Source organism: Chaetodon trifascialis, chromosome 1, assembly GCF_039877785.1.
Source record: "Chaetodon trifascialis isolate fChaTrf1 chromosome 1, fChaTrf1.hap1, whole genome shotgun sequence".
NCBI lineage: Eukaryota > Metazoa > Chordata > Actinopteri > Chaetodontiformes > Chaetodontidae > Chaetodon > Chaetodon trifascialis.
The window spans coordinates 17,990,314-18,006,508 of NC_092056.1; the positions used below are offsets into that span (position 1 = coordinate 17,990,314).

The 16,195-nt window shown below is 40.1% G+C and overlaps 1 protein-coding gene across 2 annotated transcripts in view; it reads right to left on the minus strand.

Moving 5' to 3' along the window:
• Window positions 1–512: 512 nt before the first annotated feature.
• Window positions 513–16,195, minus strand: part of csmd1a (CUB and Sushi multiple domains 1a) — a 384,251-nt gene continuing 368,568 nt past the window's right edge. The window contains exons 67-75 of one of the 2 annotated variants that reach the window (XM_070970309.1): window positions 15,971–16,082; window positions 15,384–15,563; window positions 14,809–14,871; window positions 13,867–14,028; window positions 12,319–12,431; window positions 9,445–9,532; window positions 9,016–9,142; window positions 6,212–6,274; window positions 513–4,069 (exon numbers count right to left, since the gene is read on the minus strand). In XM_070970309.1, the coding sequence (XP_070826410.1) occupies window positions 3,910–4,069; window positions 6,212–6,274; window positions 9,016–9,142; window positions 9,445–9,532; window positions 12,319–12,431; window positions 13,867–14,028; window positions 14,809–14,871; window positions 15,384–15,563; window positions 15,971–16,082 (1,068 nt within the window). In that variant the 3' untranslated portion in view covers window positions 513–3,909. The remainder of the gene's footprint in view (window positions 4,070–6,211; window positions 6,275–9,015; window positions 9,143–9,444; window positions 9,533–12,318; window positions 12,432–13,866; window positions 14,029–14,808; window positions 14,872–15,383; window positions 15,564–15,970; window positions 16,083–16,195) is intronic. The other variant, XM_070971096.1, reaches the window with a different exon arrangement.

Sequence of the window (16,195 nt, forward strand, 5' to 3'; positions counted from 1 at the left end):
TTAAATCAATTAAAATAGAGGCACTGGGTGCACTCCAGCAGTAAAAAGAGAGGAGGCTCACTGTCTTGTGAGCAGACGTTCTGCTGTTGTTTACAGATGTCTTATTTCTGTGAAGAGATTTTTAATGTGTCTTCTGCCTTGACGTGCTCTTTAACTACTGCCAGTGTTGTAGCTCTTACGCACATCTGCATATCTTTATTTTCTGTGCCTCACACTGCTGTGTTTCACCACCCTGACACTGAGGCTGTGAATGACAACCTAACAATGGATATTATAGTACCAAGAATATCCCATAGTCATGCTTCCAAACACAGCCACCATTGTTTCAGGACATTTCATTTGCAACATTCAGGTCTGGAGTAGATTCGCTTTCAATTAAAAGAGCTGAAAATGTAAATAGAAACTACAATTTGCATGTTAATCCACTCTCAGTTACTTAAAAATAGGTGGATGTGACAATCTTCTCATGCCAAATGGTTTTTTTGCTTGTTTTTTTTTGTTTTGTTTTGTTTCAGCATTTGAGATCTGGAGAAAATCCACTGATTTTTGTGAATTAAGTCTTTGCCTGGAATATAACATTGTTATATAGCGTGTTTCATGAAGAAAATAATCATTTTATCAGCTTTCATTATCTGACTCTCAGCATTTGATATCATATGTGTAAAGGAATGGATTTGTGATTTACTGTTTGTAGGTATGACAGCATGATGGATTGAGCCTGAATATCTGAAAACATGAGGAACAGAAAGGAAAATTCATTTGGACAATAAAAATCATGCAGGTTAAAGCAAATGCCTGAAGCGTAAACCTAATGCCAGAATGCTGTGCATGGAGTGTGAAACAAACAAGAAACAGGCCTGAATACACTGAAAAGACACACACTGAAAGCAGTTACATCTATGATCTAAACCAAGTGCAGCATCTTTCGAAAAATAAAAATATTTTGAGAGAACACTGCGAGAAATAACAAGCTTGGCAAGTGATTTGAAACTAGTGAATTATCTTGGATCCTGCAAACTCGTGGGTGTTAGTAGGACATTTTGACTTGAAATACCAGGAAATAAGCTGAATGCAAGGCTGCACTCGCTAAGCTTGTATATTTGTTGCAGTGAGGTTCCAGCATTGATAAGCAGGATGTAACTTACTCTCTGCACACGAGGTATTTCTCAAACAATGGAGGGGCTCTGGGGGCAATAACTCTTGACAACAATAATTGTGCATGTTGTCTTCATACTGTATCAGTTTGTCCTCTGCCTTGAATGACCGATGCTCGAACAGATCACGCTGTGAGCTCTTTAAAAAGGTGTGCTGAAATTAGATCATGTGCATCAGATGTGTATGATGATGCATGAGAATGTGAGAAGTTGTGGAAACACATCTTTTTAAAGAGAAACAGTCACAAGTTGTTTCTGAAAGCTTTCACTGTCTGCGACTACACGTGATCGAATGAAAAATGAGCCCATAGTGAGACACTATTGAATCTTTATGTATTATTTAGTACAGCTTAAGAGAACTGTACAGTATCTCAGAAAATGATTTAATGCCTGTAAATAAAACTAGCATTGTGGCAGCAGTGTTTCAGTGGGACCATTCTGCATGTTATGGATGTGAGTCTTTCTCTATTGTTCTTCCACACATTACAGCAGTAACAGTGTTCAGCACGAGCTTTCAGAAACAGCCACTGTTCTAAAAATGGCAACAAAGTGGTGACATTATGTGACTCTAGAAGCTCAGGTCCACAGGTAAACTGATCCCATCTTTCTGGTTGGCTAGCATGTTGTCATGGCAACAGAATAAACAACGATATAGCATGTGGTCACACCTTCTGCTAACAGGGAGTGTGAAATATAAATGTGTATATACAAACACTCTGTAACCCTGTATTTAGTCATTTTGTCGTCTTTTTAAAGATAGAAGTTTTTGAATAAAATTCTCTTTTTTGAATGACTCATTTTTCAAACCCATTTCAGACCCAAAAAGTATTCATTTTTTCATAACCCAGTCAGAAAAACACACTAGTGCAAAATTTGTGCGGCTTAAGAGTTTATATAAAGTTTATATTTCGGGGTCCCCAGCAGCAGTGGTTTGGGAAGTCCCATGGGGCCACTGGGTTTTTGAACATGGAGTCTGTTCATCAATATCTTCATTGAAGAAAAATGCAAGAAGAGACAATTAGAGACAAGTACTTGCCTCTGTTTTCATAGCAACCTGTCCTTGTCTCTCTTTTCCAGCACGACAGACAGAGGTTTCTATCTGTCCATTTGTCTGTGTCCTTCTGTCTAATTTCTGTCAGTCAACCAGTCTGTCTGTGTATCTGTTCATCTATTTCTGATTTTGTGGCTGGAGAGTATGCTGTAGGGAAAAAAAATCAGCCATCACTTGACTGATAATCCCGACCGCAGTTAGGAGAAGACAAATCATTTCCTGGATTTGGCCACAGTCGACGATCTTGACAGCTTATTGCCTCCAGGTTTTCACTTGTTCAGCCACCAAGCACAGATTCCTGGCTAGTCCAAGAACAAGAATCAGTTGTCTGACTCTTTGATTGTGTTAGACAGGCCTCTGGAAACCAGTCCATTGTGTACACCAGCCCAGCTACTCAAATGTCTGGTTTTCTGGTTCAGCACAGTCTGCCTAGTGCTACTGTGGAATATTGTATATAGGACTTATGTGTGTAGTACCTCTATAGTATATTTGAAAACGTCCAAAACTCATCTAGAACTAGTTCTTAGGTTCATGTACTAAACCTGGGGAAATAACGTTTACATATGCTTGTAAATTTGTGTGTTTTAGCCAAATTAGTTGCCAAATACTGTAGGTAGACATTGTCATAAAAGGCATAACAGTAAGTGGAACCTACTTGAAAATCCAACAAATCAACTTACCTAACTCTGTGATTGTCCTGCTATATCAAACCATTCTCCAAGTAAGCTAAAACAAACAAATTCATCTGCAACTGTTATTTGCCCCTGGCTTGTCTAGTCCTAGTCCACCACCCCTAGTACTAATTTAATACTAGCGTCCAGTACTGGATGAGAGTATCATTTCCTTTAAAGGAATTGGTCTGGTTGTTACTGCATTGACTGCATTTGGTTGTCAACTTTACAGCAGTCCGTGCAATCACCAAACAGACTCTGCAAGATGTCACTGCGTCAAAGTCCAGTCCTGTCAAGTCCAGCGTGATGGAAGTCCAGAGGGAGGTTTTTGGTCCAGCACCAGTGATGGTTGTTGTGTTGACATGTTGGAACCATCCAATTACTACTCGATGTCTGGAGGGGGCTCAAGGGTGGAATAGCCTATGTGCTTCCCCTGAGGGTAGAACCTCACATTGGTCGAACCCATGTCTGGCCTGCAGCAGGGGAGTGAGTAAGCCTATACCACTGTGCAAATTTGCCACAGGGTAAGGGGTTAAGTAGGGTAAACCCCTATTCATGTTGCAGGGAGGGCATTCAAGGGCCATGTGACTTTCCGTAGGGAGGTTGGGGTTAAATTTTGCAGAGGTCGAACTGACACTGGACAAGCACGATTCAATGAAGTTGTCTTGGAAGAAACTCAATTAGTTGTACCATCTTTCTGTGTAATTCCTGTGTACTGACGAAGAATTCTGGTCCCAGCGCCGGAACAATGGATTTTAGGTTATTTGATGTCGCCATTGTCTAGTCCAACTTATTTCACTCTTTCAGAGTACAGGGAGGGGTGATACCCTTGTTCAGGTAGGAGGTGGAGCAGAGCTGCATTACTGTGCAGATTATGCTGACAGAGGACCAGCATGCTACAGCACAGACTGCTTACAGTGATGAGTCCAATTCACAAGTTTGTTCTTTCTTCTCTGTTTGGTGAAACCACGCACCAGACTGCAACAGGGAGGTTGGATTGAACCACTGTATAGGTAGTGGCAGGGTTGATGGACTATACCACCGTGCAGACTGTATTGAGTGTGGTATCAAATCGGACCGCTTTAGCCTCAGTGGGCTTCATGTTGGTGTCATACATTGGGTTTTCAAAGGATGCCTGGCCGTTGGAGCTCTCATGGCCGACATAGCCATTGAACTGGACCTTTGGACGTGTCCTGAAAAACAAAAGGAGAGGGGAAAAGTGGCGTTCATGGCAGATATTTGGTTTCAGAAAGACATCTTTGCAAAACTGAACATAAGAAAAAGACAACACAGTACAGCTACTAGGGTACAAGCCTCAAGAACACCACACGACAAGTAAACCACAAACTCACATTCTCAGACAGCAAGATCAAATTTGCTTGTTTTAATATGCAATATGTATCAGCTGTCAACAGGGACACATAAATAACAAGGCTAGTCATTTTTACACACGAACCATAGCATGACCTGAATTGAGTGATATTTTGAATTGGCATGTAAAATTGTCACTGGTAGTACTGAGTCCATTAAGAATTAACACAGAGGTCTGTCTGTCAAGATATATATTTATACAATTTTCTCTGAAGGTGGTGAATCAAATCAAAGGAAAAAGGAATAGGAATGGGAGGCTTGACTTTTCATTTGTGTGAAAAGTTCAACCAATTCAAAATAAGACTTTAAGACAATGCATGTCCTATTCAGGGTTTAAAAAGCACAGGATGAAAGAGAGCAGAATGTCCCAGCACTACTCATGAATCTAAGAGAAACCTGTACATAATTGTATTAGTCCAGATTAACACTTAACTGAATATTGACAATATTTGTCTGATTTAGTTCGACAACCGATTCAAAAGTCAATGTTTAATCAAAAAAGTTAACTTGAAATAACCTTCTCTGTCCCTTCAGCTGTCTTGTTAGACATGTTGGTTGGCAGCTTTGCCCTTGAGATTAAAGACGCAAACTTAGTAAGAACAGGTTTCTGGTAAAAATCTACAAATTGCAGGAGAATTATGGCAAGAGCAAGAACATGAAACGTGACAACTGTCTGCTTCAGTGGTTCAGCTGACCAGTGCCCATCTGCTGCTCTAATGTGAGTGTGTCTGCATGCATACAACCTACCTGTTCAAAAGAATATATCATCACTCAATTTACCTTAATGATGATTTTAAGAAATTTACTGCAGATCCACGGTGAAATATAACCACCTTCTCCTAATTTGTGTGTTTGTTGCAGATTACATTTTTGGATAATCAGGTCCTATAATCCAGTTAGATATAATCACTTACTCCCAAACCCTGTGGAACTATTAGCAGGGAGGAGTGCTGCAGCTGAAGCGCTGTTTGACTCTGACCTCATTAAGAGTGTTTGTACGTGTGTGTGTGTGTGTGAGTGTGTGCATGCACTGGTAGAAATCCAGCCCTGGGGAGTCACTAAGCCTACCCTACATGCTCAACCCATTACTTTACAAAACTGCACACACATCAACACACACCGCAGACCTCCCTGCATGGCAGTAGTTCAAATCGCTGCACTAGTTTCTAGTTGTGGCTGTAGGTGCAATAGTTTAATTTTATTGGTAGAATGAATAACAGCACACATAATTGCTTTGACAGTATTATAGATACTGTGCAGACATGTGGGCCAAAGCAGGAGGAAACTGCAGTGTACACACTCACACCTTGTTTTAGTGTCTCTTTTAAGCTGTTACATTGTTATGTGAAGAAATTTCCATTCATGTCGGCTTGCCCTTACATTGGACTCAGCATTACATAGCAAAGTTAACTTTACCACACATCTGTCGTTAAGTCAGGATGAGAGTAATGAACATAACAGGTAACAGTAACAAAAAGCAACAGCATACAGAAACAGACATACTACTTGTTTCAATCAGACCAGTTTGTGGTCAAATACTGTAGTTTTTCTCAATGACATCATGCTGACAGAGAGATGACAATGAGATCTCTGTCGACCTCTAAATGACTGCTGTTTTGACACAGTAGGGCTGCACTGCTTTTAACAATGTGTCCATTTTCCTGACTATGAATGTCACCCCAATTACTTTTAGCAAATACGAGGCATCTCCTTGTTCTATTTCCCTCAGAACATTCATTGCGGTTTTATTCTCATTTCACAGTCATACAGGATGGTGTCAGACAAAGCACATAATTCAGAAAATCAGAACTCCATATTTTGGTCAATTGTGCAGCCTTACTAAACAGCATGAAGAAAAAGCTAAAAACTAAAAACAAGGGATGACGAGTTGGACGGAGGATGTGGCGGCGGGCGGAGGTCTGGTTGCTGTTTGAAACCAGGTGAAGGACAGGTGCCAGTCTTACCTGCCGCCAGGCCCCCAGGTGTCTTTTGGTCTCTCATTGTCATCTGTGTCAGCAGACAATGTCCTGCATACAACCATCAGCTTTAATATACATCCACCAGCATAGCACATGGCTCACTGGCAGGCAGGAAATGAACATAACGGTAGTGTTTGTAATCTTCAGGGCTAATCTGCTGCTGGTATATTACAATAAATGTACAGTCAGTGTCTGTGTAAGTCTGCATGGCCCTGTCACTGTGTCAGTATTTACAGGATTTACTGTAGTAACTGGTTAGCATAGCAAAGCACATTACTACCTGGCTAACAGAGTATGTTTCTACCTTTGTTTCCTCCATAACATCAATAGGACAGGGCACACTGTATTTCACTGCACACCAAATACTGTAGCATACATAAGTGACAAGCCAACTGATCAATGTGCAAAAATGACTATGATTAGATGACTCTAACTCTGAGTGATAGAGTGCAGACGTCAGAACATCCCTCAGATGTAGAATCTCATAATTCCTAACATTAATGATGACATTGTTACCCTCAATACAGTTCCACGTAATCTGGCATCTTTAGGCATTGGAAGTCTTCTGTGAGCTTTCAAGGAATAATAAGTTGTATCTCAGGTCAGTCAGATTTAACCTTCATGGTGCGCTTGGAGTCTTAAAGCTATAATTATGTTTTAAAATGTCTGCAAACCTGTCTGTCCTTCTTAAAATCTCTTATCATCAGCTCAGTATATTTCAATAGTGTTGTAGGATGAAGGGTGTCTCAAACAGACGCTTCCTCTATTTAGTTTGCAACAAAAGACTCACAAAATAATCATGTTTAATGACGAGGGAAATATATCAACACTCGTTACAACATGGTCTCTAGTCACAAATAAATTGTCTGCCTGCACCCATTTGGTAACACTCATACTTATTTTTCATCTCATATGCATCTAAAATCAATTCAGTGTACAATTTCCAACGTCGTTAAGGAAGATTTGTACTGGGTGAGATTATCGGGTGATGCTTATGAACAATAACGTCACCCACAATTGCTTGCAGCATGTATAAAGGCCTTTCCTTTGAAAGTTTTTTCATGTAAATGTGATCTTTATGGGAGGTGTCCACCCAGTCAAGCAATGGATCAAACAAAGTACTATTTTTAAAGACTTTGAACAACTATAGGCAAATCATTTTATTGTACGATGAGGAACTCAAGATGAAGTCTAAGTGTACAGACGTTGTCCTGTAAAAATTACTAATTATTATTCAAAGGGAGCATGATCAAAGGGATTCTACTGTAAACTGAATTAAACTAGAAAAGTGACAATATCTGCCCTTGAAAGCTTATGCGGAGTGCTTCCTGCCTACTTGTCTGTGCTGCACTAGGGCTGCTCCTCCAGTCACCAGAAATAAGCAGTGGACAGCCATGCGGTCCTGCATTTAGAGCCTCAAATTAGGGTATGATTTGTTTTGTGCAAGGAAAAGGCAAAAAGGATTACACTACTGCAATATTTTTTTACAGTTCTTTTGTAATGAATGTGCTGTTCACAGAAAAAATCCACCCTAAAACATGCTTACTTATTAAAAGCAGATATTTGTACATGTATTTTGCATTGTGGACTCTTTTTGTTGTGTTGTGGCTTATTTTTCTTCTTCTCGAGGATAACCAAAAAGCCACAAAAACCCACCACTTTAAAATACTTCAAGTGTAGCTACAAACTGATAGCAGAAAAATATTCTGCCATCTGACACATAAATAATAAACTGTGCATCAGTGCTCATAGGCAGTATCTCAGAATCACTCATAGGAACTGTGCTCTAAGTTTGACCTTTCCTTTCGAGCAGGACTTAAGTTTTGGACTCAGTAAAATTAAAGGTTTTTCTTTTAACTGATGCTTTAAGGTCCAATAAATGCAATCATATTTCTAAACCACTGTTACAGATGCATTTCATCACTGCCAATTAGGTGACATGAAATGACACGAAATTGTTGTGAATTTTGCGGATAGGGCATGACACCTCTGACAAAATGAATCCAAAGGCTTTAAATCCTAAAGTCTGAAGAAATGTGTTGTCTCTGAATTCAACTGCCACCTTCTGTAAACTCCTAACCAGCCAGAAGAGATCAGCATCTCTTCCCTAATCCTGAAAACGTAGCATGACTTTCCAAGGTTAATGAAGCCGATAAACCGTTTTCACTCCAAAGATTAAAAGTAGGACAAAATATGTGCCACTGAAATGTTGTTTGGACTGATGTCTTCCACTGAGAGGCTCGACAAAGGTCTGATGCCAGCCCCTCAGAATGAGAGCTCCCACCTTTCTGCACTAACATTTATCAAAGGGCAGATGATAATGCAATGCAACCCAGACACACTTTAAATGAGTTAATGGGTGAGTGTTTCAAATGTATGAAATTAATTACTGAATTAGTCTGAGCAATCAGGGAAGAGTGGTGCACTGAAGAAGAAAATTACACACTCAGAGAAATCTTCCAAATGCACTGAAAAACATGAAGTTATATCTGCTTAAGGAAACAATTCAAGGTAGATATTTTCTTATGTTTATTCATCAGGTGAACCAGCTGAAGATCATCTGATCGAGCTGCAGCTCATGTGCGCGTTATAATTAGAAAAAACAGCATTTGGAGCACGTTTTCACTTTTACTTCACTATACATATTGCTTTTGCATGACTTTTGACTGAGGGAGCCGAACGTACCTACAGAGATAGCAGCAAAGCCAGAAGACAAACACCTGTTTTATATTCTACTCTGCTGGTTGTCTGTTTTTCTCTGATGGATTTACGTTGAGGATAGAGCTTACCTGTGCTTGTAGAGGTAGAAGGCAAATCCAGACAGGATGAGGGCAAAGAAAGGGACTAAGATGGCTGCTGCCACCGAGCTGCTGTTGGTGTAGGGGTTGGATGGGTCCATTGCCATGGTTACAGGGCCTGGGGATACAGACACACATAAACCCACACATGCATGAACACATAACATGCAAATACCATTCTGTGCATGTGACTTGATGCCTCTTGCATTATTAGTCTGTGCACTTGAGTTTTGCTTCTAGATTATGCTCAGTCCAAAATTAAATCTGTTTTTATGCTACACAAACAAAATCATTTCAATATTTCCTCAGTTGGGCTGAATATTTGAGTCTTTCCAAAATGCCCCACTTTCAGAATGACACTGTTTCCTAAAGAGATAAAGGCTGTGTTGTTTGTTGTGCTGATGTCACAGAGTGATGTACCTTGTCTCGTCAGATGGAACTTCCCAAAGTCTTTACTGTGAATATGCCCCTGGTAGACAAAGGTCTTCTGGTCTGACTCTGCAGTGACCTGAAAAACAAAACATATGGTCCAGTACAAGCAGAGACAGGAGGAGATACGGCATATCTTTTCACAGCATTAAAGACTTCTGTGATGGAGGTGCAACGTGCTGTCGAAACAAGTGCCAGTCTGACACAGAGGTGGATGGTCCTCAACCCAACACCACAGCCGCAGATCTTTCTTATTCCTCGATGAAAACAGGGCAGAATTCTAATCACGGTGTCAAAATGTGGCTTATGGCTCAAATGTAGGATGTATGAGACAGGTGTGGTTATAGGGTGAGAATATTTTAAGCACAGACAGGTGAGTATGTAATTGCCTTCCTGTACAGCTGACTGCAGACGGATGACATTCAGTAGTCGGCTTAATGTTGTCATCCATGAGAATTACACTGGAACTGAGTTTTATATACTGTGCCATACTTCTTAGCCAGCAAATGTCATTTGTGTAATAAGTATAGTTCCTTTTTTATTTAATCAAAACAATCATTCAGTGTGTTGTCTGGTTGTTTTTAGTCATACTGTGAGACTAAATGCTTTAATTTGGTAAACTCAATAAACAGCTATTGTTTTTTTGAGGATTTGACGTTTTGTTGTTTGCTGTATTTTCATTATGTCATTCAGTATGCGCCGTGTGTGCCAGGTTTCATCCTGTACCCTCCCCTCATCAACAGCATCCTTCCACATTCTGTAGTCTGGCCTCTCTCCTGTGCCCACCTCCTCCTCCTCCCCTCTACACCATCTCTTGCTGGGAGATTGAAGCAGCAATGTTTTACTCATGAATCGACAATCCAAATTTCATCTTCTAAGTGTAAAAAGATTGTTTTCAGGAATCACAATTTGGCCATTTTTAGCCTGACTCTTCTGCTCCCTCATTCTTTCTGTCATTGGCCACATGATAAATTGGCTGTCTATGTGTCTGCTTCCCTCCTTTTTAAATCCTTTTTGCCTCCATCCCTGCCTGCTTTTACAATCTCCCCACTCTGTTCCTCCATCCCACCCTCTCTCCTCAAAAAGGATCAGATTTTTAATCCATTCCCAGGTGCAGACACGATCTCTAGAAGTCCCAGGTTAAATATCACATTGAACTAAGTTAAAAAAGGCTAAATGGAACATAGAAACCCACAGAGCTGACTTTCTATCTTTAGTTTTTTCTCTCTTTGTCCTTCTTTCTTGACACTCTCAAAACTCAATATTTGTATCGAATTTAATGCAGATGATTGAACGCATTCACAGTCTATGGACAGAAAATATAATTTATGCACACTTCAAAGAGATTATGAATACACAGAGGAAATGTGCAATAATTCAACAGTATCTAAGCTCCAGATGTGTGGTTTTATGAGGAGTGACATGCTGGGGCTATTTAATGGCCAGGCAGGTTACATCCTGGAGTCTCTGCAGGACGCTTTGCAACCTCACACTGACAACAAAGCTGTGTCCAAAATCACTTCATTTACTCATTTACTAATTCATTACTTATCACCCCGTACATCAGACACTTAGTGGTTTACTCTATCATGAACAATAAAGGGAGACTGACGGATCATCATTGATTCGTGCCATCACTGATAGGTGTGGTATTGCACAACAGTAAGCGCAATGCATTGCATTGCCATGACAACTTTTTTCATTCAACAGCTGAGATATTTGACGATGATAAACATACTGCGCTAGAGTAAATAGAGTGTGATGCGCACCCAGCCAAGAAATAATTCCAGCATGTAACTCTCTGTAAAACCACAGACTAATGTTTTGTCACTTGTAAAAACAAGATCAACATCTTCATCAGTGAGGCTCAGGAGTGCTGGCAGGAAGATTTTTGAATGTTTTGTCAAGCTAACTGTTTTTCCTCTGTTCCCAGTCTTAATGCTAAAGCTAACCATCTCCTGGGTGTACACACAGTATAGACATAAGAGCTGCATCAATCTTCTGTTCTAAGAACAAGAAAGTGAACAAACAAACAAAAAAAACTATTCATTTAAAATGCGCCTCAGTCCAGTTCAAATCACAGATTTTTCTACAGTCTACGAAGAGTAATATTAGACATAGTTGTTGGAAAACCTGCCCTGCTGTATCCACTGGGCAGGAATGATCACCCCGGATGACAGATGGCAATTAGATATGACATGTAGGAGATAAACCTCCATTCTTCACAATGGCAGACTTTGCAAATAGATAATTATAGGATGTCCTCATTTTGAACCTCACTACAGTATTTAACTTAACTTAATAGCAGTTTAAAAGACAGTAAACGTTGTGGATAGACTAATAAGAGGAAAAGGTGACGGCACCTTCGTTTCAACCATATTGTATGCCGAGTAATAAATGCATAGCTGTGTATTGGGATTTCTGGATTCTGATGACTTTTAGCCACTTCAGCTGATGGTGTTAATTTTCTGGAATAATTTATTTCTTATGGCTTTGATATGGAAACAAAAGCTTCTTGGTAAACCGCATCCTCCCTCCATTTGAACCGATGTTAATTACAGCCTATTGTATTTCAAAATCTGTTTTGCATAATGTGACTGAGGATTTGTCTGGAATTTCAATTCACCTCTGTTGTAAGACCCCGTCCAGCGTGGTGGGCGTGGGCTGAGTACTGTGGTGTGGACGGTAAAATTCAATAATATCACTCATCAACTTTAATGATGCGCTAATATCCTGTTACTACAATCCTGCTGTCCAGAATTATATACATGAATATTGTGATACTGAGTTGGATTATTAGACGTGTAAAGATCTCTGTTCATATTAAAATGCCTGATGTAGAAAATAAGAGGAAGTTTGTCTTACATATCCATCCATAGCCCAGTTGTCATTTTTAAACTTGCTGAGGTAATGCTCTGTCGGCCCCTTCACCTGGTAGACCTTCAACAGCAGCTGGTTTTCCTCTGACTTGTAGGTACCTGGATGAATAGATATATGTGGAGGAACAAAGAATGTGGTTAGTGCCTGAACCTTGTATAAATTAGAAATAAAAAAAACAAAAAAAACAGCAATTTGAAGTGTAATTTGTGTTGGCACTTGGCGAGAAAACAGAGAAAGACAGAGATGCAAGGCTACCATGGGAGGCTGACAAACAGACAGACAGGCAGGATGACTGATAAACAGAGAAAAGGAGACACCTTGACATTTTGAATTATTATACTCGATTTCCTTCACCAAGCACCTGACACATTACTGGGGAGAAAAGTGACATTTACCCTTCAGCTACATGTCTCTACGTGGTTAACTATAGTGCCAACACAGAAACTGTTGCTGTTCAATATGACAAGTCCGTGTAAAAGAAAAATCGCACATTCAAAATGAAATAATTTCATACGTTGGGAGGCCTTGTCTCTCTAACCTGCAGAAAATCTTTCATTACTCCGGGATCAAGCTGAACTATTGATTGTGAAATGTCAAAACATACATGAGTGTAAGTGATAGAGTCAGACAGTGTTTCTCAGTTGCTTAAACACTAAACACTACTATTTGGGAGGTTTTCACTCCAGAGTGCAGCTTTACCTGCTTTGTGAACCTGCCAGTCATGTAATAGACTCTATGTATCTCTAGTACATATGAATAAAAAATGCCCCTGTGCAGTGGAGCACTGCTGTGGGAGGTTTTGTTGCTCAGTTAATAATGTGGCCCTACAGACTCTGCAGAAGCAGAGTAGAGGTAGAGGGGCAGAGTCATACAACTTACCAGGTGGTTAATAATTCCCACTGGTGCCCCTGCCTGTTATATTATTTAACGTGTTAATGACCAGCTTCTCCTCTCTGTATGTGCCACAGTGTTGCTCAAAAACATGCCTTTCTCCCTTGCAGACTCTGAATGTTTATAAAAATGTTAATATACTTATGTGCAATATAAGGAGTCATACCAATTTCTGCATAGATATCAGTGATACCTTTCTAATGAGTGTGAAAGAAGGCTGGATTTCTATTAACCTGCTGTGCATTTACACCTACTGTAGTAAATCTGCTTGTGTAATTTACACTGCATTGTAAGTCTGCAAATCTTGAACTTGATTGCCCTTTTCACCTCAATGAAGACAAAGGTAGTATCACAATGCTTGTCAGACATGCAGTCAGACAAGTCCATTTTATTTTCATTGAGCTATCCTTTCAGTACCATATGAAATAAAGTATTTCCCATCCATTCACTATATCTGCTCATCTTGTTCAGGGTCACTGGGGAAAGTACTTTCTATTGCATGTACATTTTATAGTTTCCAACACCTTTTGTATCCTCTTTTCAAGCTCTGAAAGCATTAAAATAACATAGCAATGGCTGGTTTGTGAAGTTACTCAGCCTGAAATGAATTACAGTCACTCTTAATAAGTGTTTTCCTTTTACCTGACAGCCTGATTGACACGCCGCTGGTTTCCAGTAATGTGACGTTAACTCTGCCGCTGGTAGCATTGAAGCCAGTAACTGTAAATGTGGTGGCCTGTCTCTTCCCCAGATACTCATAAAAACCACTCCACTCAGAGTTTGGAGAGAACACATCCACAGGAACTGTAAAGGAGACACAGAATTGAAAACAAGAAGAAATGTAAAGCTTGTGCTGCTAACGCTGCTGCTATCAATATCACCAGTGCCTGCAAGCATGAGCAGCAACATTAAGACTTTTTCTGAGTTCAAAAGGTTCAAGTTCAGCGTTCTTGTCACTCGACCTTTTCAACTTTCCAACTTCCCAGCCACAAGTTTAAAAGTTAAAGGTTAGAAAGGGTCAGCATTAGGATTAGCCCTTTGTGTTTGACAGGAAACAGACAAAACATATCTACCTCTGGTTCTTTCATGACTGACTGCTCCGCTGGGTTACTCTCTGTCTGTCTGAATCCCACACTTACAACGATGACTTATTCAAAACTCGGCAGCTTCAGCCGCACAACTTTGGTCTTTTTCTCTGCTGTTAGTCTCTCTGCACTGGCTCCCTCTAAATGCATATATTGATTAGAAAATCCTACTTCAAACTTACAAGGTATTACATGGTATTGCACCTGAATGCATTCACTGATTTATTTACTTCGCCTGAGCTTTTGTCCAATAAAACTGAGGCAAGACTGCTCGTCCTGACAGGAGACCCTTGTAGTCAACGCTAACGACAACCTCCTACCGCAATAGCCGTTCCCCTCTGGGAAATACTTTGTGACGATCTTGATTACTAAAAAACAGCATGATGAAAAGTATTTTAATTCTGCCAAGGAAACATGCAAGTGCAGTAAGTATATATATACAGTACACCTGTGGTTTAAGTACTACAATGTACTGTATGTGTGTGTTTATTCTGCATACCTCGAATCTTGTTCTTCTGGACATCTGACTCTCCTCTGCCTTTGGGATTGACTTTCACTCCAACTGAAACATAAAATAGCAATAAGTTTAGTTTAGCTCATTAAGCTTACTGACAGCATATTTTGCAGAGACAGATTTGCAGTAATGTGTGACAGGACTAAGAAAGTATGACAGAATGATAATGTAGAAAATTCTAATGTAATTGACCATTTTATTGACATTTGTCAGATCTGGGATTCGAGCAGACAAAAAGGAACCAAACACAAAGCATTTTTTTCATGTCTGGTTATTAACCTGATTATTTGGTTGTCATTAAATCAGAGAATTCACAGCCAACTGCTCCTCGTCTTTTAGACTAGATAGGGCCACGAGTACGTGGTTAAAAAACACAGAAACATCACCTCAGTATTCACGGTCTGCCTAAGGCTGATTTAAGAGAGCAGTAGCAATAGTATCAGGGTGATAATCTGTATTTATCTTAAATCATATGGGATTATGACACCCAGTTTAGATTTTAGGCTCAACATCAGCCCATTTTATTCAAGCAGTGCATTTTCAAGATAGGATCTAAATACCTTTACAGAGCGGGGGTTTGCCCGACCATCTCCCATCACTTTTGCAGGTTCTGTGCTCTGATCCCCCGGCCAGATAGAAGCCTTCTTGACAGGTGTATATCAGCGTATATCCCAAGGTAGGGAGGTCCATAGATCGAACATCCACATTACTGGGGGTCTCTGGCTGTCTGCATGAGTGGGCTGAGTGATGGGGAGGAGGGAAAAAAAGCACAGTGTTAACAGTGAAAATGTGTTCCTCTCCATAAAACCTAAATAAGTATTGCATAAAACACAGCATAAACATCAACAAAACAGACTCAGCAGCAAACACAAATCAGACAAAATGAATGAACACAGCAAGAAACAACACAAACAACTCGATTAATCTCACTAGGGGCAATTTGTTTGGAGCACCTTGTACACAAAAACAGTAACATGCAAGCAAACAAATAAATGATACAAGGAAGCTAAATGTGGAATAGGGCTGATAAATAATATTGATGAATAAACTTCATGAACAGCAGGTTTATGAAAAAACCCAGGAGGCGGGACACACCGTGATGAGGACAAATCATATTAGTACACAGAGTAATAACAGTATTCCTTACCTATGCACTCAGGTTGAGTCCCACTCCAGGTTAGGTTTTCCAGGCACGTTCTAGTGGTCGAGCCGAGGATGTGGTAGTTCTTGCGGCACTTGAAGGAAATCTTACTGCCAACCTACATGATGTGAAAGCACAATAACCAGTCCTCTTTATCTGCTGTTAACCACAGTGTCACAGCTTCTTAAGACCTGTCGCACTCATGGCATGTGGTAGCCGTCATTTAATTAG